The sequence below is a fragment of the Aspergillus lucknowensis genome, assembly GCF_044049455.1.
Source record: "Aspergillus lucknowensis strain CBS 449.75 chromosome Unknown BJX67scaffold_4, whole genome shotgun sequence".
NCBI classification, from domain to species: Eukaryota; Fungi; Ascomycota; class Eurotiomycetes; order Eurotiales; family Aspergillaceae; genus Aspergillus; species Aspergillus lucknowensis.
The window spans coordinates 660439-684422 of NW_027263548.1; the positions used below are offsets into that span (position 1 = coordinate 660439).

A 23984-nucleotide genomic window follows, 5' to 3' on the forward strand; every position below is an offset into this window, starting at 1 on the left:
GAAAAATATTTCATGCATGCATCTTGGAAAGTTGTCGATATTGAAGTTGAACACTGCTGAGGAATCTCGCTGAAGGACTGTGCTTGGTTGCCTGGGCAAATATCAACAATCAAGCCGCCCAAAACAATGAGCCCCGCACACCAGAAGCAACCGCTCTGTCTCTGAATAGTATGTTTGGGCTTGATTGAGCAGCTAAATATCATTACCCAACTATTATTGGTGTCATTCCCTCTTCCTGTTGCCCAACTCGAGCTCGAACCTCTCAACTTTCCTGGTTTTCTCTCCTCCCAACAACCTCACGGCCATCACCTCCGGTTGAGGAGCCTTTAAAATATGGAAAAGTTGGGGGCCTCTAAAACGAATCATCGTTGCACTGTCTTGTAGCAGCACCCGAGGTTCACAAGGAAAATGGCCGATGATTCAAGCACAAACGCTTGCGCTTGAGCGACGTGGAAAAAAGCTCCAAAACACAACGCTCCAACCAACATAATATGTACAATATAGAAGGCACGTCTGCGATCCATGATTGAGCCTTTCCATATACCACCGGTCGCGCCTACAGGCCGCGCAAAAAGCATTATAGAAAGAGCCACACTAACCGCAGCAATACCCCATTGCACATCTGGGTCACGGACGCGCTTGGCGAACAAGGATCCAAAGTCTGGGTGGGTTGATTGCAGGAAGAATAGACAGTAGCAAAAAGCGTGTCCGACCAGTAATGGAGCAATCACGATGCGAGCGAAGAGGCGGTGGTAAGCAGTCACTGTCGGCTGCGGGATGGAGGTTAGAACCGACACTAGGGATGATGCTCTTGGTGTAGAAGTGACATAGAAAGCGGGTGACATGGCCACTTGTAACGGCAATTGAGATAGGCCAACATGGCCCAACGCCTTTGTGAAGTGCAAGTAGTCTGGATATAGAGGCGTGGTTAGTCCCATGTATCACGTAGCTGGCCTTCTGCCCGTAGCCACCAATAATGGGGATAACCTAAAACAAGAAATCTGCCTACCATTGCCTGTGCTCCAAACGGAGAGAAAGAGTAACCAGCTGAGCCAGCCAAGGCAGAGGAAATACTGTCTTCGCGTCTCAAACCATGCTGCGAAGAGCGGCGAGTCCAGCCATGGTCGCCGTCTACGGTCTCTAGGAGGCTGATCTATTGACGGGAACGCCATGTACGTCCGAAGCAAAATGATAGCAAGGAGAACAGACGCCTGGGCGTAATATCCTCGGAGCGTGAGGAGCTCGCGACGGTGTTGCTTTTCCGACTCTGACAGCGAGACAAATTGCCAAGGCCATGATAGAGACATCCTGCGAAACCCAATCGGTAGATCCGAGATGGAGCTTGTGGCTGTTTGTCTACAGGCCTGAGGGATTCAAAGGAGAGATCGTCAAGCGGTCCATCACACGGCATTATTATTAATCGGGAACTGAGAAGTCACATGATGATAGTAACTCAAGGCACGGTGCTTCTCAAGCAGCGCAGACCAAACCATGGCAAGCTTAGTGTATTCGGTGGAGCATTTGTATGGGCCAAAAAATCTACATTTGCAACGCCGCGAAGTTCACCCCAGTCAGTTGTCCCGACTACTTCTAAGTTGACTAGATTGACATTCCCCCCAAGATGTGTGAGCCCCCCTCGCATTCAATGCGCCGTACTTATCTGCACAACTGGGCATAGCCTACGGTGAGGTCTGCATGACCTCTTCGTGGCCGCCAGCGGCAGTTGTTGCAAAGTACCGAACATCAACATCTTCGTCACTTTGCAGTTTCTCCAGACTCGGGAGTATACTCTGTTGAATAAGTTCCTGGCCCTTTGAGGAGGGAGCCTCGGCCTTGCCCGCCTTTTCTACATCCGCTAGAGTGCCTTGTGCAGGAAGACGCCGCAGCGTGTCGATCAGTACAGCATAGGACTTGGCGACATTGAACCGAATGTTGGGGATATCGTCTGACACGAGTCTGTCAAGGATTGGGAGTATCGAGTTCTCAATAATATCTAGAGTAGCAACGGGCGCAAGTGTCTGAAAGAATCGTCAGTAGATAAATCATCGATGAAGCGGCAGGTTGCGTACAGAGATTGCGAAACACGTTGTCATTCTGTAAAGGTAATTAGGGTGTTGGCCCATTGCCATAACTTTCGGGATGATGGAACCCTTGGCCCACTCAACACCGAATACTTCCGTTAATTTCCTCAGGTTTTGTGTGGCAGCCTCTCGGATGGAAAACACAGTATCGCCAAGCCAGCCCATGCAAAGCTCGCTGAGTTGCTCGTCGAAGAACTTCACACCCAGCTGACTGGCAAGTAGAGGAATGTATTCGATGATTGCAAGGCGAACTCTCCATTGTTTATCTTCTGCCAGTTGAACAATGGCGGGAAGAAGAGACTGAGATAGGAGCTCGATGCCAATAACTATGACGGTTAGCGGCGGGATTCGATTATGGGGGCTTGCTTGCGACACACCATTGTTGACCAACTCCAACTTGGAGATGATATGCAACCGAACATCTGGAAACTCATCCTTGAGCATCTGAAGGAACATTGGGAGAAGGTGGGAAATAGTTCTGGAGCGGATTTGTGAGTATTCCAGACTCAGGGAACGGTTGTACGTAACCATGCAGATTGCACTCACTCGTCCTTTCCGAGAATTGGGGCAAGTCCACTAATCTGGGTTCCCAAGGCTGCCCGTACATGTTGAGACGGATCTGAGACGAGATCTTCTACGCTTGTCATTATTTCGTTAAGCAAAGTTTCCCGGTCAATCAGAGAACAGAATCCTGTCTGACGCTTAGCAACCTTGGCCAGCGGTCGTTTTGAAGAACGAAGGCGAATGTACCTGGTATCTGCCCTGCAACAGCAGTGCGAACTTCAGCCTCAGTATCCTTTAGAAGCTTGACAAATGACGGGACCATGTCACGAGTTACAACTTCTTCGTGGACGGCTTTAGCGATCTAATAGCCCGGTTAGAACGTTTGGTAGCGGATGTGGTGGGGCGATGGGCAGAACATACCTTCTCGTACCGGTCGGCAACCATATACCTAACCCTCCAGCTTTTGTCTTCAAACAATCCCCGCAGGGAGGTCAATAACACGCCATGACTGGGTTGTTGTTCCTTGGGAATTTCTTCGGCGATTGAAATGAGATTATCCACTGTAAGTAAGCGCACACTATCCTGATCGTCGCTGGCTAGGTACTGAAAAAGGGGTATCATTTCGTCAATGACTACTTGGGTGGTCATCTCCTTCACGAACTTCGCTAGGTTGTTGGCTGCTTGACGTCTGACCATGGGGGTTTCATCGCGTACAAGGCCAGCGAAGTATTGGCGCAACGTCTGCTGCAAGGAATGGGAAGATTTCTTGTAGGGAACGCAGTAAAGGCCGGTTGCGGAGACTTTCGAGGTGAACCAGTCGGCCTTTGATAAGCGCTGGACCATTGGAACATAATATTCTTCGATCTGCTTTTCGGATAGTTCCTCCCCGATCTTGTTAAGGGATTCAACAGCCTAAAATACGTCAGACGAGACGAAAGATCGCTGGGCTACCATATCTTGCCTTTTCCCTGACCAAGGGCTCCTCAATGGCCGCCAGATTCTCCAGCGGGGATAGAAGGACGTGCCCATATTCAGGCCCACCAACGTATTCAATAAAGGAGCCCAGCTCTTCGCTAAGTGCGGTCAGAACTTCATCTTCGTCCTCGACAGAGTCTATGCCGCAGAAGTTAATATCAATTCTGGAGCGCGAGCCTATTTCGCCGTGTCGATTACTAACCGTCGAGGAAGGGGATGAGCTCCTCGCGAGTCCTTTCAGGCCCAAGCGCTAACGCAATAGTGGAGAGGCGGTGAATTGCATTGAGGCGGAGGAGTACATCATCGTGCTAGGAGACACGAAAATCAGTGACAATAGCTTTGCAGGAAATAGAATCCCATATCCAAAAGGGTTGCCGATACCTTTAACTCATCGATAAGAACAGCAATAGGGTAGAGCTCGTCATTTTCTCCCTGGCCCTCCATTGCGAATGTATTGTCGTAGTCTGATATAGTCTTAGTTGAAGAGATGACCAGAGGGCGAGGATGTGGCTGGTCCAAGTCCCTGACAACTGATATCACGCGAACGCAGCGAGTAACTTTTCCTCCTGAGCGGGACAAAGAAGCGAGGGTCTAATGCACAAGAATGAATCAAGTCGAGCAGCTGCACTGGTTCACATTAGCCTGGGCGGTCGAGGGCGCCGTCGTGGCGGCGAAAGGGGTAGCAGACAATGAAGTTCCGGGGCGAGGTTTCGTGGGGTTTGGGCCGCCGCAAGACGTTCAAGAAGGAGCAGCACACCCCGAAAGTGGAATTGAGGGTGAGCGAGAGCAGGGACTAACCTCGGTGAATCGTCAAATTAAAAGGGGATGCTGAATAGGGAAAAAGAATCAATGATGGGATCGCTAAGGGTGGAATCTCGGAGTGGCTCCGCGGACGCTGGATGGGATATTGTTGTGAAGACAACGGATGGGGCAGTTGGTCGGTTCCCAGCTTTGCACCTCGCCTGTGGCTTGTATCCATTTCTTGCCGGTGAGGGGTGATAAATGTGGCGGTGCACGTGGCTTGTGCCGCGCCCGCCTTTAGTCCTCTCAAACTTGTATGACTCCAAGCCTCAGAAGTTCTGTGTCGAGGAATTGTACCCAACCACGGGGTGAAGTCGACAAAATCATTTGATCTTGGGAACACATATACTCCCTTTGTGTGGCCGGCACCCCAATCCCACGTTCCGGGAGATTTCCTCACACCTTTGCGGGCGACATTTGACTCATTTCAACCCCTCCCCACCATGCCCACCATCTCAGTTGACAAGGCCGAGCTCTTTAAAGAGCTTGGTAAAGAGTATGTGCAACTGTGTGTATGACGGGGCAAGATCAGATTCTGACGCATAATCTCTCAGCTACACCACCGAAGAGTTTGACGAGTTGTGCTTTGAATTTGGTATGTTGCTCAAAACCAACCTTGGCAGGGTTTTACGCTGACAGCATTGACACGTAGGTATTGAACTCGACGAAGATGTAAAACCTCCACACCCCTCGCTGGTCTTAGTGATAGCTGCTGAAGCAATGCAGACCACAAACTCGGATCGGCCGACCGTGGATGGCAAGCAGGAACCCCCACAACTCAAGATTGAAATCCCCGCGAATCGGTACGCATCAGAAATCGGAACGTGAAGGCGCATATACTGAAGGGCTCCCGCAGATATGATTTGTTGTGTTTTGAAGGAATTGCGCTCATGCTTAACATATTTCTGGGTCGAAAGCCGCTTCCTAATTACAGACTGATCGAGCCTCCGAGTGGGGAGCTCCAGAAAATCATTGTTAAAGAGGATGTGGGTGGCTCTCACCAAGGTCTTTTCGAATATTTTTGTGTGCCTACTAACGAGATATTGTTCTATAGACGATGAAAGTTCGACCACTCGTATCTGGCGCAATTCTACGGAATGTCACCTTCGATCAGGCGCGCTACGAATCCTTTATCGCTCTGCAAGACAAACTCCATCAGAATTTAGCGAGGCAAAGGACGCTCGTCTCCATTGGTACCCATGACTTAGACACTATCCAGGGACCTTTCACCTACGAGGCTCTCCCGCCGAGAGACATTCGCTTTGTCCCTCTCAATCAGACCCAAGAGATGAACGGCGAGGAGCTTATGGACTTCTATGATGTATGACTGGCTTCGTCTCCCATTAAAACTCTTCCATTACTGACCCTCATGACAGAAAGACAAGCATCTGGGCAAATATCTCCATATCATCCGGGACTCCCCTGTTTACCCGGTCATTTACGACTCCCAGAGAACCGTCTGTTCCCTCCCGCCTATCATCAACGGTGACCACTCAAAAATCACTTTGAACACCAGGAACGTTTTCATCGAAATTACAGCACTTGATAAAACAAAGGTGGAAATAGTTAACAAGATCATGGTTTCCATGTTCTCCCAATATACATCCGAGCCATTCACGTAAGATCCCAAGTCCCCTTGCCACTCTCGGCAATGCTTAAACAGCTAATTCGATCTTGCATAGTATTGAGCCTATCCAGGTCGTCTCTGAGCACAATAACGAAACTAGGATAACTCCCGATATCGCGCCACGAACCACACAAGCCGAAGTATCCTATCTCAACCAGTGCTGTGGCTTACAGCTCTCTCAGGAGGACATCTGCAAGCTGTTGAAGAAGATGGCCTACGATGCAACGCCATCCAGCTCTTCAGATCTGGTTGATGTCCACATCCCGCCCACACGCGCTGATGTTCTTCATCAAGCAGATATTATGGAGGACGTTGCGATTGCCTACGGCTTCAATAAGCTTCCGCGATCTTTCCCGAGCAAGTCCGGAACAATTGCCCAGCCCCTTCCGATCAATAAGCTCTCAGATATCGTTCGCGTGGAGGCTGCAATGGCAGGCTGGTCGGAAGTTCTGCCTTTGATCTTGTGCTCTCACGACGAGAACTTCGCCTGGCTTAACCGTAAGGATGATGGTAACATCGCTGTCAAGCTTGCAAACCCCAAAACCATGGAGTTCCAAGTCGTGCGCACGAGTCTTCTCCCGGGCCTTCTGAAAACTATCCGCGAGAACAAGCAGCACTCCGTCCCTATGAAGATCTTCGAGGTCAGTGATGTAGCTTTCAAGGATCTATCGCTCGAGCGTAAGAGCCGAAATGAGAGACACTTCGCTGCCGCATGGTATGGAAAATCCAGCGGTTTCGAAGTCGTGCACGGTCTCCTAGACCGCATCATGTCGATGCTGAAAAGTGCTTTTATCACTGGCGAGGAGGGCCTAGAGAATCCCGAAGTAGGCGCGTCGCACTACTGGATCGAGGAATTGAACGGTAAGCCTTTGACCACTTCTCTACCTTTCTAGGACCATTGCCTAACTCATTTCGTTGCAAACATACAGACCCTACCTTCTTCCCCGGCCACGCCGCCTCAGTCCATCTTCGCATCGGCGACAAGGACCACACGATCGGTGCCTTTGGTATCCTGCACCCAACCGTGTTGGAGAACTACGAAATGAAATACCCCGTCAGCACTCTGGAAATCAACATTGAGGCTTTCCTATGAGCCGTGATGATTCAAGCGGAGATTGGATGGGTAGTTTAGAGAATAGATTTATATCCTGTGTTGGCTGGATACCTTTTGTAAATGGTGACTTCTAAACGATCTTGGAAGCCTTTTGAAAAAGATTATACGAAGTAAGGATTACCCGGACTCGAGTGCTCCATTGAAGGCAGGTGCATTATCCTGGCCTGATGTCCAATCCTTTCTTGAGGGCCACCTCGCCGATGTCGCTGGTACGCCCCCGTTTCCCACAAAGAATACCATCGTCGTCGCCGGACGTTAGGCTCTTTCTAATAACAGTATTATACCCTATTTTCCAAGGGCACTACCACTCAACGACATCCACCTTCCTACGACACGCTAGGGGGAAACTCGTCGAAGTTCGTATAATTCTGTATTTTTGGGTCATGGAGATAGGGTAGATAAAAGAACTAAGAGGAAAAGTCATGACCTAAAGAGAAAACCCGATTACTCCTGCGGATAAGTCTCGCCACCAGCACCGCCTTCGTGGCCTTCCGCTGCCTGTTGCTCGGCCAGGCGCTGCTGTTCGGCAGCTTGCTGAGCGGCAACAGCCTTGGCGCCGTAGTCCTGGCTGACGGGTTGCAGCACGGGCTGCTCCTCCTTGGGCTCGATAATGGTGACAGAGTCGGGGAGGGTCTTCTGAGGGCCAGCCTTGCCCTCGGGGTCGGAGCCGCGCATGATCTTGACCTTGATACCAAGTACACCCTGGCGGAGGAGAACGTGGCGGGTAGCAGAGTCGATGAATTCCTTAGCGGGTTGACCGGAGTGGATCATGAATCCGTCCTGAGGAAAAAAGTAGTCGTTAGCGAATGGTTCCGTGAGAATTCCAGATCACCATTGGAAGCATATTTCCCAGATGTACTTCGTTTCGGCGCCGCAACTGTGGTGAACAAAGTCCAACCGCTGGTGTATTGAAGGTACCATTCATGAACGTACCGTGAACTTCATGGACTTGGCACGGGCAGCCCTCAGCTTTCCAGAAACGACAACCTCACAACCTTTGGCACCACTCTCCATGATGAAACGCAGCACGCCGTAGCAGGCCCGACGAACGGCCAGACCGTTGAGAAGCTTGTAGCGGAGGGATTCGCACTGAGCAACGGCGGACAGACCGCGGTTCTGGACCTTCGCGGCATAGAGGGAAACGGAGTTCTCGGGGAACTTGAAACGCTTCTGGATGAGGGAGGTGAGCTCGCGGATGCGACGACCCTGTTCACCGAGAACTTCCTGGGTGTGCGTGGCACGGATGACTATGGCAAACGAGAACACCCGTCAGCAATCACGTTCATCTATATTCTTCTATTCCCCTAGGCTTTTGTTGATTTTCCTCGAATCCCTGCTTGTTTTCCCCTCCCTCCAAATTCTCCTGAAACAAGAACTGATCTTGAAGAATCGGGCAAACGTACTGATGTCGGTGACGGTGGGAGTGACACGGACTTCGACACCGGAGTAGCCCTCCTCAGCCAGCTCGCGCTGGAAGAATTCGTTCAACTCGGCGTAGAAGACACCATCGGCGACGAACTTGCGGCGCTTCGAAATAGCTCCCTGAACAGCGGCCATGGTTGCGTCTATGCGATTGTCGAGAAAATGCCGAGGACGCGGTGATAGGGCGGTGCACCAAAGCTGGAAGTCGTTCAAAGGTCAGGTCAGTTTTCTGAAGTTCGGCGTCAGTGGGGAATTATCGACGGTAGGGCTTTTCCTGCCTATTTGGGTTAGGGCTCAACCCTCGCTTGCTCTCCGCCGGCGCCTTCCTTTTCCCAGAAAGCCAAGACGTCAGAGCTGCCCCAGGCAGTCAAGCATCCACTGCATGCTTCGTTCTGCCATTGAAAAGAGACATGGTGGAAAGGCGATGGACGGCGCACGCAAGGGTAGCGTAGCGACTTCTCCTCGGCCGCTAATAATATAATTGCCTTCTGCTCTATCACACATAAGAAGCGTAGCTCGCGATATTCCGTAGCTCTACACTAACAACAAGAGATACGGACTGAAGGGCCAGCTACCCAGCATCGAGGGCTCAACTGGAAAGCAAGGGTCAGGGGTCAACTGGTGCTCAACTGCTAGTGCCTGAAGTCTCCTTAGATATGTCCCGTCGATCAATGTAAATACATCAAAAGGAACACCAAGCCTAGTACAAGACGAGTTTTGCTCCTTCCGGTGTCTCCATGGTATATTCATTGCATCTCAACTCCAACCTGCTTGATCCCGCGAGTTTTCTCCTTGCCGGTGGAGAAAGACAGGCTAGAGATCCCGGACGTCACTACGGACAACCTGTTCGTGGGTAGGGGAGTCTGGTTGCCAGTAACACCAACATCGAGACTTTGATTGGCCGTCTGGACGCCTGTCACTACTGGTGCTCTTTCTGTTCCCGATTCCTCGAGAGAACTGGCTTGGAAAGCACCAGTCAAGTGCCCTCCATTCATTTCCACATCCGTCCGGCCAAAAGCTTGACTCCACCACCGAACTTCGTCGATTTGGGGGAAGACCAAACGTTCTTTGCCTCGTTGGTTGTCGTCAATATTGGGGTCGTACTTGGGATTTAGGAACTGCTCTTTCCGAGCAATGAAGTAATCCCACACACTTCGCGTCCGTTCTTTGGCTTTCATATTCACACGTTCTTTTTCACTATTGAAGACAAATGTCCCATACTGGCAGGAATACAGGTGGTAAAGTAACCGCCGTAGAAACCGCTCATTGAACTCGAACCGTGTCGGGTATTGGTAAAGCATTTGGTAGGTCGCATCGAGAAACTGATGAAAGACAGGGCTTGTCTCCTTCGGGTTGGTGATTTCCTTCTCCGCAACAACGGTTCTTGGTGTGGGAGAGAATTTCTTCGATCCGGGGTTGTCAGATTCATATTCCCCGGTTTCCGCATCCGTCTCTCCAAGTGAATCACGACTGGTGTTTTCTCGATTAAAAAAGCCTTTGGCGCTGAGAAATGCATTTTCAAGAGCTTTGCCAGCGCCGCTGGTCTCGCTAGAGCCACGTCCTGAATCGCCTCCGATCCTTTCGTTCTCAATTTGGAACCACTTTTCGCTATTTAGGTGCCCCGCTCGCTGGCGGAACATGTGGCCGAAGGAAAGCCAGTCCTTCTCGACCAACACCATGAAACCTTCCATCGTCCGGTAGTATGGGTCAAGGCAAATCTGGCTTAGGGCGCTCAACTGACTTGTGCGATCCCAGCCATCCGAGCAGTGAATCAATACGTGTGAGTGCTGGAGGGCAACTTGCCGGGCAATTAAGCTAGCGCCCTCCAAGATGCCAGAGATATGTTTCAACCAGCCACTCTTTGTTAGTTGATCCCTGTTCGGTCCCAGCGGCGTTAGGTCAGAGTCTTTGAGCGCGTCTACCACCATGTTAAGAGAATTCCTCATCACATGGATGTTATCAATCCCAAGGTATGCTTTTGTAGCAAACTTGTAATTGTCCATGTTCTCCGAGCCCAGGCCAACGGCTTGCATGGCTAGGGCATTGACGGTAGGCCGCGCATCAACAATAAGATTATGCTGTTGTGCACCATATATGTGAGGTCTATCTTCCGGTTCCTCAACCGACGCAAGAAGCTTGTCTTCTAATTCTTCGGCATCTGTGATCTCCGACAGGGTCTGGCTACAGGGCGGTTCGCCTTGCGTTGATGATGAGGATTCGGATTCTAGATTCGGTGGGGTGAAGTTGGCTAGCGGCCGCTCTGACCGCGTGGTCGCAAAAATTGCTGCTAGGAGCTTCTCGTCCTGGATGCTTCGGTTCCCACGGAACCCAACGAGCGGCTGGGAGCTTCTTGTGATTGAACAATTGTTGACAGGATGCAGATACGTTAACACTGGTATTCGAGCGCGAGATCTGTATTTTCCGGCGTAATTGATCGTGTTGTCTGAAATATTATTCGGCACAGCGAAAAGGGCAGGATAGGTCGGAGAGAACTAGAAGGCGAAGTAGTTAATAACGGGAAACCGAGCAGTGATTTTTCTAGAGAGATACATACCCCATAATCAGAGTTTATCTGAGATATGCGCCAACCACAGCCATCACGACCTACGCCTTGTCGCGCCAACTCCTTGCGGACGTCATAGAGGCCCCAGCCATCAAGCTCCCGCTCGGGCGTAGGCGGCTGAAAGCTGAAAGCGTAGAGCCTATCCACTCGTCCGATCTTGCAAGTCCACGATTTTATGCTTTCGTACACGTCTCTAGCCCTGCTCTCCGCCGTAAAGTAGAAGCAGACGAATGTAAAATCTCGACATCGCAAGCGGATTGAGGACGGTTGGCGTGAAACGGCGGGAGTAGGGCGGTAGGTGCAAAACGATATGATGGGGTACGTGATCCAAAGTTCCCTTGGCCTGACGACCGCGCCTTGCGCCTGCGTACTGACGGGTTGGGGAGGGATATGGGAAAAGATAATATGGTGCGGGGTGAGATGAAGGGTTCCGACGACTTGTTCTCCACGGCGTGCTAAGGTCACATCTTCAACCTGCGGCGGAAGTAAAATCGATTAGTATACAGGCAAGGACTCTTATAGACTAAATTCCCCGGCTGAGCTTTCACACACCTTAGCTACCCGTGTTTTCTCCATGCCTTTACTACAAGCGGGTCGGTCTAGCTGTCATGGCTGGGTTGCGCGTTGGGCGGGATTGGCTGGTTCAAGTCCAGTTGGATAAGGTCTGAGATTCGAAATAACGGATCTAAAGTTGTAGGACGATCTCGCAGTAAGTATAACGGAAGAGAGTTTTGGTCTGAGGATAGAGTCAGATTCGGCGCCAGTTGCACGGACTCTGTGGCAGCCCCTCTCAGTCGCTCGGTGGCACTACGTCAGGCCTTTGGATTGGCCCCTTCTTTCGATGCATTGCTTGGGCCTACAATCCCAAACATTGGGCATTTCTCGAGAACAAAGGACTCGTATTCGTTGTTATTGTCAATTATAGACTTGAGTCAGATTTTGAAATGCTATCTATGTGCGTCCGCTTTCTTTGCGCTTCCGCTTGCTGTGGAAAGCTTTTCCGGGAAAAGAGTCCGTTCTATATATATTTCGCTCCTATCACACACCACTTTACACATTCGCTTTTAATATACATCGAGATGATCACAATCCTTTCTCAGCTACACAGACCATGAAACGCCAAATTGAACCTCTAACCGCCTGTCAAAGGTAGTTCATTAGATATCAAACCAAATCGATTTCAAACGCCAAAGAGCAAGCCGCGTTGTAGAAGGAATGAAACTGCTCATGAGGGGGCCGAGTAGAGGGAACCGAACTCGACGGACTGCTATCCGCCAAGTTCCCGGTTCCAAGATCTAATTGTAGAAAGAGATCGTCCGAGGTGGGGGGGTTGAATGGCCCGCCTTCGCAAGAGCTAAAGAAGAGTTTGTGGTCTCTGAACCCGTACTGGTGGATCTGCGTTCCTCGAACGTCATTCACCGGTAGGTATAGGTACTCTGCTGTAGCACACCCGTTCGAATCTAATTCCCCAAGGGGAGACCGGAGAAGATAAGCTGGCAGAGTGATTGAGGCGAACGCAGGCAATGGAACTTCACTATCATTGGTGATGCCCCAGTTGAGGCAATCTCGTAGGTTGATCCGAACAGTCTCCAGAGAACGGATTTTCTGAGACCCGACTACCAGCTCATGGGTCAACTTTCTCGTGAATCGAATGTCCGATGTGGTTTCAGGGAGTAGATAGTCGACGCTGTTTTCCTCCAAGACAGCTTTCGCACTGCAAAGAACGCACTCATATCCGTGTCCGGAGGTGTTGTCTGCCGTAGATGCAATCTCTAACTCGAGCTGCGGGAAATTCTCGGCAAAGCGGGCAGATGGCACAAGCCGAATGCGATGAGACTTCGTACGTTCTGCCGCGACGCGTGGCGTCAACAAGCGAAGAATTTGAGTCGCCCGAGGAACGTGGTTGATAAATGTTCTTGGAAGTGACATATTGCCTAGCTGAGAAGCGCTCACCTGCCCTTCTTCGAAGCTGGGCTTGCGTAAGAAGAGGCTTTTGCCGACTGCAGCTGTTACGGACTCCTGGACCTCAGGGACTGACCCAGACCAGGTGTTCAGACAACTTGGTTGTCGAAGCAGTTTAAAAAGCTCATCTGAAAGAGCGGATTGGCGCTTGTTGAAGAAAAGTTCGGAGTGACGCGTAGACATATCTTGCTTTGGCGGCGTTCCCCATCGGAACCATGGCTTTGCTCGATCGGGCCATGCAGCAGTATCCTCGACATTGACGACATGGGTTTCGAATAACTCGGACGCGGACATATAGGTGCTAAACGGGACGGGAGGCGACCGGGCCTTATTGATGGCAAGGTTCAAGGCTCTCCGGGCATTCTCTGCACCTAGTTTGTTCTCAAGAAGATAGTATATCCGGCTTGGGGGCTGCGATGGACTTCGCTCTAATGAGACTTTGTATGTCTCCTCGACCCATGACAGGAAGCCAACAGTGAGAATGCGACGACTGATAGTCCCCGGTCCCGGACCGCTTGGAGAGAGGAGATAGGTTTCTTCTTGTCGTATCCTGTTTGTAGCATCGTGTATCATTTCACATATAGATTCGCACGGGCGACGTTTCCCCGTGACTCTTACAAGCCCTAGTGCGTGTGAAACATCAATCTTTGCTTCATGTAAGCTGGCCAATTCCTCGAAGGAGAAGTGCTCTGAGGCGAGAAGTAGTGATAAGGTGTGGTTGGGGATGTGGACATCTAACTGTCCAGTCTCATTGGAAATTTCAAGCTTCCAACAGTCCCGGAGAATCTGCTCCGCCAGACGGTCTTTTTTCCTGAGATTCTTGGACGTCGCAACCCTACTGCCAACCGTTTCTGTAGAAACAGAGTCCTTCTCAAACATATGGGAAGTCCCCGGCCTCCAAACCGCAGGATTCGAGAACCAGCCCGTATTATGGCCGGTTTCTGAATGTTTAGAGATGTACTCGGAAAGCTGCAACGAAGAGAAGGAGGACCGCAGCCTGCTTCGGAGGACTTCCCAATCGGAAGCAGCGAGCTTGCTTTGTGGTTCATAGGGTAGGCGAAGACCTTCGATGGTTGACATAAAACGATCAGCGCCAATATCTTGATCGACATGCCTCAAAATGAACGGAAGTTCATTTTCGTCTGCACCTGCATCCGTTTTGGCTTGGTCCAAATTGGTACTGGATTTTGGACGCCGCTTTGCCTCATGGAGGACAATGACTTGAGCTGGAGTTCCCAGGGTAGGCACTTCAAGCTCAACTTTGCGTATCTTATCTCCCCTTTTATTTCTATTTCGACGTTTCAATGCGGAATATAGATTGTCGCGAACTTGGCCGTGTGAATCGTCTCCTGAACCGGCGGTACTCTGGTATCGGGCATGGATGCGACGCGGCGGAAACGAGGAAGATACTGTATTAATCGGGCATACTGAGGTCAAGCGGCTGTTGAAAAGGCCTCGCGCATGCTTGAAAGATAGAGAAAGCATTGGGAAGACCCAGACTGGCCAGGAAAGGATTGCTTGAAATTTTGGGGAACGAGGCGTTGGAGCTTCAAGAATCCGGAGTAAACTAATCCAGAAATGGAATAGCTTAGGTTCTGTGCTGTCTTATCGATAGCAACTGATAGACTATTGAGCATATTTCGCTATATATGGACTGGGAAACTATCATTATTATTGCTTGTTACTGATCTCCCAGCTCCGTAAGTCATCGCGTACATCAAATTCGGATAGTTCTTGCTCTGTGTTACGATTCCTCCAATTCTTGCCCTTTATATTATCGTAAAGCTGGCGTTCAATGCCCCCACTCTTCCCCGAAGGTACAATGGTTGGCGGAAAGTCTCGTGCTTTGTTGCCATTGCGATGTCGACTTGAGCTTCTCGCTCGCCTCTCAAAACCTGGGGACAAAAGTCTTCGCGACCCTGTCTGTTCTGTGGTCCCGGGATCGCAGCTAGGGGAGCGTTCATTGGGATGGCCTTCAGCTTGGGTTAGAGAGTCTGAACCGCGCGGATCCGCCCAGCCAACGCTTCCGCAGAATAGTTCCTCGATCAATTTATCTGCGGGTGGGTCGTCGGAGTGAGAGGTCCAGGAAGCTGCCAATGTGCGTCGGTACATTTCCTGCATATCGGCAACTTCCCTGCTCTGGGTGTTGATCGAAGGCAACTGACCCATATCGTCAGCCTCGGCTTGTTCCGACGCGACAACTCCCGTGATCCCCCCGAAAGCCATGGCTGACTTCAAAGGTGGCCTAGAAATGGTCATTAATGAGAACTAGGAAGAGCGGGGAGAGAGAAGAGAAGAGAAGAGAAGAGAAGAAAAACCCAGCAAAGAGTCATACGTTGTAAAGTTCCGATCTCCTTCCGTTTGCTGCACGACCACCCCAACTTTGAGCGTGCTGTTGATCTTGCTATCTTGCATCAGGTATCGTCGGACGATTCCCTCGTCATCGTCGCTTTTATCCACATACTCGGAGAGATTGAGTTTAACCCTTCCCAGAAGGTTTTTTTCAACATGGCCTCCGGAAGAAAACTCCTGTATAACGTCGAATTGGATTTCACATTCATGAAGCGTGTGGTCTCGATCGATGGTCAGTCTGAGCTGCAGTGTCCTTTCGTAATTCCAGGATGCTCTATGGTCAACAATGAGTGCCTTATCGGTGGCCCCGTGATGTTCGTTCGAATTTGAAGAAGGTAAGCGCCATTTTATATATGCCGTTCCGCTAACGAGCGGGATATTATTGAGGTCGATGATCTGGGATTTGGGCGAGGGGTCAGCGGCGGACGCGGCATGATCGGAAGGAAGCAAGGCTCACTCGAAGGATCAACTCAAACTTAGGCTATAAACTGATTACTATGTTTCAGTCCCAATGTGACGGAAGAACTTGCCCTTCGGTTTTTGGGGACTTGTGGTTCATAGTCAGCCAGGAGGACGTTGAAGCAATGAAGTCATCGCAGGTGGCAGTTGGGGTCGAAAGAAGATGGATATGCAAAAAGAAGATGACATACCAAACGCCTGCATATCCAGTAAAGTTTTCGGCGGCCTGATTTCATGAAGTGGATTCTCTAACAGTGATGCTTGAAATTGGTCTGACTCTTCAAATGCTTGTCATGTCCATGGGTGTTTGTTAGCCCCACCAGTAAAATCTTAGCGTGATTACTAGTACCTGTTTTATTGAGCGTGCCCCGTGTTCAAATAAGGGCAGCTGTAATGTTCTTTTTCTCGAAAACATAAAGTTGTGCAGTATTTGATTTTTGCATATATTTACTCAAATCTTTGACAGATTGTAGTATGCCTTATTATTACAGAGTTTTGCATCTGTTATGATAGTACGGAAGCTTCTTTATTAAATCCTTAAACATGTTGGCCTCTGTTGAGCAGACTACGGCGGGTTTCCTTTTGACATAATCTATTGGCGTTTACCATGTGTGTGACTTGATGGATGGTATCACAGCAGGCGTCAATCAGCTAAGTGGCTATAATGTTATTGTATCGAGGGCAAGTCTTCATGATATAATCACATATCTACCTTGTTGTCAGCTGTAAAGTCTAGTAGTAGATTAACCTTACTTTACACCTAAAACTTGTGGTTGTCTCTGTAATATGATTCAAGGGCTAAGCAAACCAATTCTCTATATTCTGATTTGGCAAGGTCCTTTATGCTTGATTGCATCTTCCAACTAGCAAACAGGTAAATCAACTAGGACCCGCGTGCTTTATTTGGCCTGGATACTTGTTCCAGGTATTGCTCTCACAAGCTTGAACTCCTGAATGATGGTAAATTTCATATACTATGTCCCCCAATACATTGTTTGACCTCAGCCCAGGAAAAAATTCCCGCTTGGAATTGTTGCTGGTATCTGATAAAAAGGGCATTCAAGGACATCATTGCGTGGTATTGCCCCCACCCTCAAAGATAGCAAGGACACGTACAAAGAAGGTTGAAAATAGCCCACTAAACTACTTATGCCAAGTTTCTGGTGGTGGAGCAAACAAACAATTGACAAGTGTTTGGGGTTCAGACCAATGTCGAGCATCACTGTACTGGCATTGATCTTGATGAGAAACAGTTGGTCTCTGTTGGCTTGCGGCACTTGGACTCTATCAAAAGGCGGTGAGTACCAACAGCTAGCAGAAACTTACCGCTCGGGAAACGAGGGCAAAATGATTATCCAGTCTGTCGGATCGTAATTCCGCACCAACCTCGTGTCTTTCGCGACAAGCCATGATGAATCAACACCTTCTGTCTCCTCCCTCTGAGCCCGCGTCCTCCCCCGACTCGATCCCGATTCCCCTGGACTCGCCCACCCGTACCACCCCAATACATGAGCTTCTCCCCGACATACGATTGCCGCACGAGCTCCCAACGTATCGCTACCACCCAGTGACATGTGCCTCAATCGAGCCTGAAGATGTGCGAGCTCAGGTAGAACAACTGCGCAAACAATTCCCCACCCCTGAAGCCGCATTGAGAGCGCAGGAACAAGTCGCTAGAGAGCTGAAACAGAAGCTGGAAGATGCCGAGAGGAAGCGCGAGGAGGTCCAGAAGACGATGGACAAGAAAATCAAAGAGCGGAATATGGAGCTGAAAGTCCTTTCCAAGTACCAGGACGGAAAGTCCTCGGCTTTACCGACATAAGATATCCATCCAGGTAGCCTGGTTATTGGAAGCTTCGATCCCGGGAATCAGTCACGGGACAACGCTTGTGAAGGAAGCAATCTATCGCTCCCGGATCCCCGGGCGCGGAAGAACCGGATATAGCCTCGAATACTATCCTGGACAATGCTTTACTTCCTTGCGCTCAATCTATACCCTCGACAGAGGCCCTGCCCGCTGTCATATTTGACCATTACCTCTGCGCACAAGCGGGGGTGCAAGTGGGAGAGCAGCAGTAACTGGAACATTCAGTTCAGTTCTCTGTGATATTATTGTTTGATTGAACTATGCAACTCGAAATACTCAACTCTACCCGGGCAATTGCACCTGTTACATACAACTACAGCCGCTACCACGCGTTGATATTTGCAAATATACCTCGCACGAGCATTCGAAATTCAAGACTTCCATTATAATGCATTATTTCCATGACGTATGGAACATCGGCGGGCTCGTATCGTCACATAAACAGGATTATTCATATCAGCATGGAAAAGAAATTCATTGTCCATTAATCATGGTCTTTACAAGTTTGAGATTGAAAACTGTTTCACAGATTGCCCAAGATCTGGACTAGAGCGGGAAGCAACTAAGAGGAATGTTAGCGAAAACATTTCAAGGAATGGGGTTTTGTCGTAAAGCTTACCTCCGAGGCGTCTTCAATCAAAGTCTGTGTCTCGTTGACAAACTTCTTCGAGAGTAGCTCATTGGCATTGCCCAGGAGACCGCCGACCTGTCCGAGCAACTCGGGAGTAATGACCGGCGCGACTTGATCGATAAGACCACTTGTCTCATGGACGAACTTGGCTGTGAGGAGATCCTTGGCGTTGTTAAGGAGGCTGCCCACTTCGGCAAGGAGTTCGGGTGTGATGACGGGCGAGATATCGCTGATCAAACCGGATGTCTCATCAACGAACTTCGGCGTAAGCAGGTTGTTAGCGTTGTTAAGGAGGCCTCCGACCTGTTTGAGGAGGCCGTCATCAACCATAGGGCTAAGCTCAGAGATCAGGCCACCGGTGTCCTTGACGAACTCTGGTGTGAGGAGATCGTTGGCGTTGTTAAGGAGGCTGCCCACTTCAGCAAGGAGTTCGGGTGTGATGACAGGCGAGATATCGCTGATCAAACCGGATGTCTCATTGACGAACTTGGGTGTAAGCAGGTTGTTGGCGTTGTTAAGGAGGCCTCCGACCTGTTTGAGGAGGCCGTCATCGACCATAGGGCTAAGCTCGGAGATCAGGCCACTGGTGTCCTTGACGAACTCTGGGGTGAGTAGGTCATTCGCGTTGCCAAGTAGGCTGCCGACTTCAGCAAGGAGGCCGGGTGTAATCACTGGCGCCACATTGTTGATTAATCCCTTGGTGTTCTTGACGAAGTCCGCGCTGAGCAAGGTGATCGCGTTGTTGACCAGGGTGATCAGTTCCTTGATCATCTCGGGTGTCAGGAGGGGACTGGCAACCTCGAGCAACTGTCGAATTTCCTTCACAAACTCGGCCGTCAACAAATTATTGGCGTTTCCGATCAATGTGTTGACCTCCTTGACGAACTCGGCAGTCAGGAGTTTGTTGGCGTTCTCCAACAAGCTGGAGATTTCCTTGAATAGATCAGGGGTCAAAAGGGGTCCAACAGCCTTAATCAATTTCTTAGTCTCATCCACGAAGTCTGGTGTCAACAGGTGCACTGCGTTGTCGACAAGACTTTCAAGCTTGTCGATAAGAGACTGGGTCAACAACCCGGATGCGACATTGAGCAGATTCTTGGTCTGTTCAGTTGTCTTGTCGTCAAGCAGATACGCGATGTGGTGGAAGAACGATTCTATATCCCGCAGGAGCGTAGGGGATAGGAGACCGGAAACTCCTCCAAGGAGATTTCCTAGGTCTTCGAGTGGGTTCCCGGTTGTTCCATCTGGAATCAGTCCTTCGAGCGGACTGTTGCCAGAGGTTTCGGTGCTCTTTGGCGTGCTTAGTGTCGTGCTTTGCCCAGTAGCTTCCACCTTTGTCACTGAAGTGGTCGGGCTTGGAGATTCGGTGGCAGCATCAGTCTCATCGGAGGTATCAGAGTCTGCCGGATTAAGGATGCCGCCCAAGATGCCGCCCGAATCGTCGTCCTCGCTCGTTGTTTGAGTGCTCCTTGTTTGAGTCGGTTCTGCAACGGTGGTCGTTGTCGAATCCGCTGCAGTGCCTGTGGGAGCCTGTGCAATGGACTGGTCTTTGGGGCCACCAGCTTCCTGTGATGGGGAGACTTGGGCCGGTGTTGCCAGGGCTGTGCTGGAAAGCACAAGCGCCGGGAGAATCGTAGAGAAACGCATCGTTCTGAGTCTCTGTCTACACTTCGCAGGGGTTTCGACCAGCAATTGACAGCGGGGATAGCGAAACTAGAAAGAAAGGGAGACTGATTGGGTCCTTTATACTGGAAGCTGGGTCCAAGTTCCCCCGCTCGCAACGCAGTCTGGGGAGCCGAGCTGTGTGGATAATCTCCGCATGTGAGGTGAGACGCCGCCTATCTCACTCTAAATTACTCTGGATTGTTCCGTGCTTCGAGCCCCAGTTGCCCTGCCCGACCGACGACAATGGGGGTGTCTTGGATCTGATCTGACGGGGTTTATTCCTGTTTAGCACCCGGTAATTGCGATATTCGATGAATCAAGAGGGTCGCCATGGACCTGGGGAGCCGCTATTACCCAGTCAGGTAACGGCAACGAATGACGATCATCGTTGGTCGCACTGGGGATTGACCAAGACAAGCCATCGTTGTCTGTCAGAATGAGTCAAGCAACTCGGGCTCAGATTGTGAGAAGGCGATGGCCCGATGGGGTCTTCCGGGTCTTGCGGGGAGAAGGGCATGTTGGATTGGGAAATCCTTGCGAATCCTGACTGCGCTTTGGCGGGATATCGAGATGAGGGGCGTCTGGATCTCTTGATTTCGCTCAGAGCCTTTCGACGAAAAGGAAAAGATTGGCCATGCCTCGCGTCACCTCATGCTTTGAAAGCTGGATGGCACTCGTTGAGTTCCTCTGTTAATTCCAACTCACTTGCTGATCAGCGAAAAGCGGCGTAACCAAAAGGCGGCGTTGAAGATGGGATCAAGCAGACAGCTTTCTGCATTCCCCTGTTCTCGGCCACTGCTCTCGGTTGGAGACTCTGGAAAGAAGGCTTCTTGGCGGGTTCCTCCTCCCATCTTTTCGGGACCGTTGTCCTTTCTTGTCACATTCTCGTGCAAGAAGAGCCAACGGGATCGAGGTCTCCCCTGAATGCTTTCGATCGTCTCTCGACCCAGTTGTCGATGACGAAGGCACCGGAACTGGTAATTGAGTGGAGACAACCCAATAATTGCCCTTGAGTTCGATTTTTGTGTTCGTGTGCACTGTGGAGGTCGAAGGCGACAGACCGTGGACGACTTCTCGGAAAACATGTGAAGAACGCAGCAACATGCAACCAGTTTGCCGCAGACGCACATCAACAGGACGAAAAAGCAAGAAAAGGCATTTCTCGGGGCTTTTTTGCTTTTCTTCTTCTTGTTCTTCCTTTTCTTCCTTTTTTTCTTTTGGCTTCGCTCTTCGATGGCAACTGGCTGGTTCGCCGACTTGAGGGTTTTCTCACACCATGCACTGCTTCCAAGGTTGTCTTTCATTTGCACACGCGGGTCTAGATCAGCAGATATAATTAGCATTATTGGCTTTTGAAGCGGAGGCTCCCCACCAAAAATCTGGTTTTCGCCCCCGTTGGAGGAGCCGAAAAGGCGGGGATTGGGGAATTGGAAGAATGCCAACTCGGAGTTCTCCAAGAAGCGCAGAGAGTTCGCCACCAAGGACGGAGGTTCTGCCAAACGGGAGAAGCAAAGCAACCCCCGAAGAGATGTCTTGGGAATCACCTATTTTCAACCATTCCAGGCGAGAACCCATTTCTGCCAGAATCTATGGGCAAACGACCGAATGCCGGGGGGCAATCAGCGCAGGGGTTTCCGGGTCTGTCCATGATTGTGGATTTCGCCCTCGTCGCTTCGTTGCAACTCCCCAATTCTCCCGTCTGCAAATCCAGGCGAAGCGGGGAATAATCCAGCGCACTACGCCCGACAGAGTATGGAGGAATACGGCGCCCAAGAACAAGCAATTGCTTGGCCGGCGATGATCTCAAGAGTCCCACCAGTGGCTCATTCCTAACACCTCTCATTGACTGATTGAATCATGTCGAGACCATGCAATGAAAATTCAACGAAAAGTGCCGAGGAGAAATGGACCCCTCAGAGCCAAGTTCGTATTTATTTTCCATGAGAGAGGCCGGGGTTTGGATGCGGAGTCGTGGGTTGGACAGTGGGACCACCCCCAGGCTCACAAGACTCTTCGATTTGCCGAGGTGAGTAGCGGGTTCGAGCTCGACACTTCCCCAAGTTATGATAGGAACAGGATCAAGGCGTGCTTGTCCTTTGGTCGAGGAAGCGATAGACAATAGTGCGTGCTGTGATTGGTGGAGAAGGACGCAAGTCCCAGACCCATTCTGGTGATGTGATGCAAACAAAGTTGCTTGTCTGGCGTCTGCTGTCCGGGGCCGCAGGAGATCTTGGTTTTCATTATTGACACCTGGACCCTGTCTGCGCGAGAAAGCTTCACTCCGTAATTGACAGGACATGGGTGGGACTTGAGAATGGCATGTCTCTGTGAACATCGTTCCAACGGTGTTTGCTGTCTGTCTTCTTTCCTCCCATGTCTTTGGGAGAACGTGAGCAACGGCCTGCAAATTCAAAGCCTCAGCGAGGAAGTCCATGCATTATACCGATCGTGATCCCCAGGCCTTTGTTGCTGACTCTTTTGGAAAGGTTCAATCTTAGACATACCCTGTTCCGTCATACCGGAAGACATGTGGCCACCTTTCCAAGCAAGTCAACTAAGATCAAATGCTTTGTTCGAGTTGATCAGTTCTTCTGCTGGTAAGGAGCATAACAAGCAGCCCTGACTGCAAATGACACTCTTTACTGCAATGGTTACAGCTGTTCAGGAGGGAGGTATAACGTGTGGACAGTCCTCATCTGTCTGTCACCTTTGTTTAACGGCAGCAGGGGCTAAAGATCCACGACAAAATGAGTAATACAGTGTTTGTAGGGGCTTCCTCATGATGACTGTTAAGCTACTATCTGGGTAAACTAATGTCCGTGGGTCCACGAAGACTGTCAAGCAATGCCATCGTTTCTTTTGGATATGGTACGGTCAATGCCAAAGGCATGCGCGTGTCACCTCCTACTCAGAAAGTTTGTTACTGCAGCTCAATTATCTCTCATTGACCAGTTATATACCTAGTCCCTGTTTCGGTACGTCATATTCTCTATCAAGAAGCAGGGGAGGAAGGGACCGAAAGGCCGGAGGGTCTCAATGATGAGATACTCTCACTCCTGGTCCGGAGATGTTCTCGGCGTTGGTTTAGGAAGCAACCCCTGACGCGGAGCCGAAGATATCCCCTCCAAATGACGAGTCTCAGGAGATGTTGAGCTCCAACTTCGTGACCCAAAGTGCCTCCGGCGAGGGGGTCAAGTCAGAAAGGCTCCTCAACAACGTTGTCTAGAGAAAACTCGTTGTCCCGCCCAAACGAATACTGTCGCCGGTGGCCTTTTCCAGCTTGTTGCAAGTCATTCGCTGTATTCCGGTCACGAAGCCAATTCGAACTTGATTCTTATCACGGAAGTTCTGATATTGAGCCAATAGCGACCATGTTGTGTGGGATCCAATGCGCCAGCCCAATAAGGTGCAGTGAGACAGGATCCCATTTCGACTTTGTCATTGAATAGGGAAGCATCTCGAGATACGCATTGAACAAGGGTGCTTGCCATACTGGATGTCTCCTTGAAATACTTTGTTGCTTTCCCTTGCTATTTGGATTCTGAAGACGCAAAATCAAAATAATGTGCAGCCATATACGTTTTCATGCTACCACAACGAAGCCCAATGGGAGTGTCATGACTACGCATGAACTCGGATGCCGACAACTGGTAGAGCCCATCTACCCCGACTGATCTCTAGACCTTATACCATGTAATATTAGGGCCCGGCAAGGATCTCTCGAGCTGCCATGCCCCGACTCTCCTTGGAAGGCTGCAACTAAGTGGTTGACATATCTATAGTCTGACGCTTGATTGACGTTAGAACATGCTTTGTTCAGCTCCATTCCGAAGACATTGGCGTACCAGATGGACGCCAAGTGGCCCTTTTGTTTTACGCTGAGCATCATTAGCTCAAGTCCTGCCAAATTCCAATTACTTGGGCTTCTAAACATAGCATCTTCGAATGTAGCATCAGGCTT

The 23984-nt window shown here is 50.3% G+C and overlaps 9 protein-coding genes across 9 annotated transcripts; 2 read left to right on the top strand and 7 right to left on the bottom strand.

Moving 5' to 3' along the window:
* Window positions 1-45: 45 nt before the first annotated feature.
* BJX67DRAFT_217580 (ferric reductase-like transmembrane domain-containing protein) lies at window positions 46-1370 on the bottom strand. Its single transcript, XM_071025675.1, has 2 exons — window positions 1010-1370; window positions 46-910 (listed from the first exon to the last, which is right to left on the bottom strand). Exons 1-2 carry the CDS (start codon window positions 1305-1307, stop codon window positions 363-365), a joined length of 846 nt encoding a protein of 281 aa, XP_070890102.1. The 5' UTR covers window positions 1308-1370; the 3' UTR covers window positions 46-362.
* Window positions 1046-4004, bottom strand: BJX67DRAFT_389856 (protein phosphatase 2A structural subunit TPD3; the record flags this gene model as incomplete). Its single annotated transcript, XM_071034554.1, has 9 exons — window positions 1046-2018; window positions 2070-2407; window positions 2459-2559; window positions 2628-2772; window positions 2832-2946; window positions 3039-3497; window positions 3547-3698; window positions 3763-3868; window positions 3942-4004. 9 exons carry the CDS (start codon window positions 4002-4004, stop codon window positions 1680-1682), a joined length of 1818 nt encoding a protein of 605 aa, XP_070890103.1. The 3' UTR covers window positions 1046-1679.
* A 622-nt stretch (window positions 4005-4626) lies between these two features.
* BJX67DRAFT_343664 (phenylalanine--tRNA ligase subunit beta) lies at window positions 4627-7515 on the top strand. The gene is made up of 9 exons (XM_071028172.1): window positions 4627-4857; window positions 4916-4956; window positions 5014-5033; window positions 5088-5164; window positions 5218-5347; window positions 5416-5682; window positions 5738-5979; window positions 6044-6849; window positions 6918-7515. Exons 1-9 carry the CDS (start codon window positions 4805-4807, stop codon window positions 7079-7081), a joined length of 1800 nt encoding a protein of 599 aa, XP_070890104.1. The 5' UTR covers window positions 4627-4804; the 3' UTR covers window positions 7082-7515.
* BJX67DRAFT_343668 (40S ribosomal protein uS3) lies at window positions 7454-8756 on the bottom strand. Its single transcript, XM_071028173.1, has 3 exons — window positions 8506-8756; window positions 8036-8349; window positions 7454-7882 (listed from the first exon to the last, which is right to left on the bottom strand). Exons 1-3 carry the CDS (start codon window positions 8657-8659, stop codon window positions 7547-7549), a joined length of 804 nt encoding a protein of 267 aa, XP_070890105.1. The 5' UTR covers window positions 8660-8756; the 3' UTR covers window positions 7454-7546.
* Window positions 8757-8939: 183 nt separating this feature from the next.
* BJX67DRAFT_343670 (phosphatidylinositol-3-phosphatase YMR1) lies at window positions 8940-11972 on the bottom strand. Its single transcript, XM_071028174.1, has 3 exons — window positions 11640-11972; window positions 11079-11561; window positions 8940-11016 (listed from the first exon to the last, which is right to left on the bottom strand). Exons 1-3 carry the CDS (start codon window positions 11661-11663, stop codon window positions 9271-9273), a joined length of 2253 nt encoding a protein of 750 aa, XP_070890106.1. The 5' UTR covers window positions 11664-11972; the 3' UTR covers window positions 8940-9270.
* Window positions 11973-12251: 279 nt separating this feature from the next.
* BJX67DRAFT_369964 (putative respiratory complex assembly protein Rmp1) lies at window positions 12252-16096 on the bottom strand (the record flags this gene model as incomplete). Its single annotated transcript, XM_071030845.1, has 6 exons — window positions 12252-12308; window positions 12339-12441; window positions 12475-14548; window positions 14735-15294; window positions 15385-15797; window positions 16052-16096. The coding sequence occupies 6 exons, from the start codon at window positions 16094-16096 to the stop codon at window positions 12252-12254; spliced, it is 3252 nt and encodes a 1083-aa protein (XP_070890107.1).
* Window positions 16097-17271: 1175 nt separating this feature from the next.
* BJX67DRAFT_377733 (uncharacterized protein) lies at window positions 17272-17682 on the top strand (the record flags this gene model as incomplete). Its single annotated transcript, XM_071032178.1, has 1 exon — window positions 17272-17682. One exon carries the CDS (start codon window positions 17272-17274, stop codon window positions 17680-17682), a length of 411 nt encoding a protein of 136 aa, XP_070890108.1.
* Window positions 17683-17966: 284 nt separating this feature from the next.
* BJX67DRAFT_217811 (uncharacterized protein) lies at window positions 17967-20364 on the bottom strand. Its single transcript, XM_071025677.1, has 3 exons — window positions 18769-20364; window positions 18347-18654; window positions 17967-18289 (listed from the first exon to the last, which is right to left on the bottom strand). Exons 1-3 carry the CDS (start codon window positions 20003-20005, stop codon window positions 18251-18253), a joined length of 1584 nt encoding a protein of 527 aa, XP_070890109.1. The 5' UTR covers window positions 20006-20364; the 3' UTR covers window positions 17967-18250.
* BJX67DRAFT_217848 (uncharacterized protein) lies at window positions 20365-21622 on the bottom strand. The gene has a single exon (XM_071025680.1). It carries the CDS (start codon window positions 21364-21366, stop codon window positions 20725-20727), a length of 642 nt encoding a protein of 213 aa, XP_070890110.1. The 5' UTR covers window positions 21367-21622; the 3' UTR covers window positions 20365-20724.
* Window positions 21623-23984: the final 2362 nt, after the last annotated feature.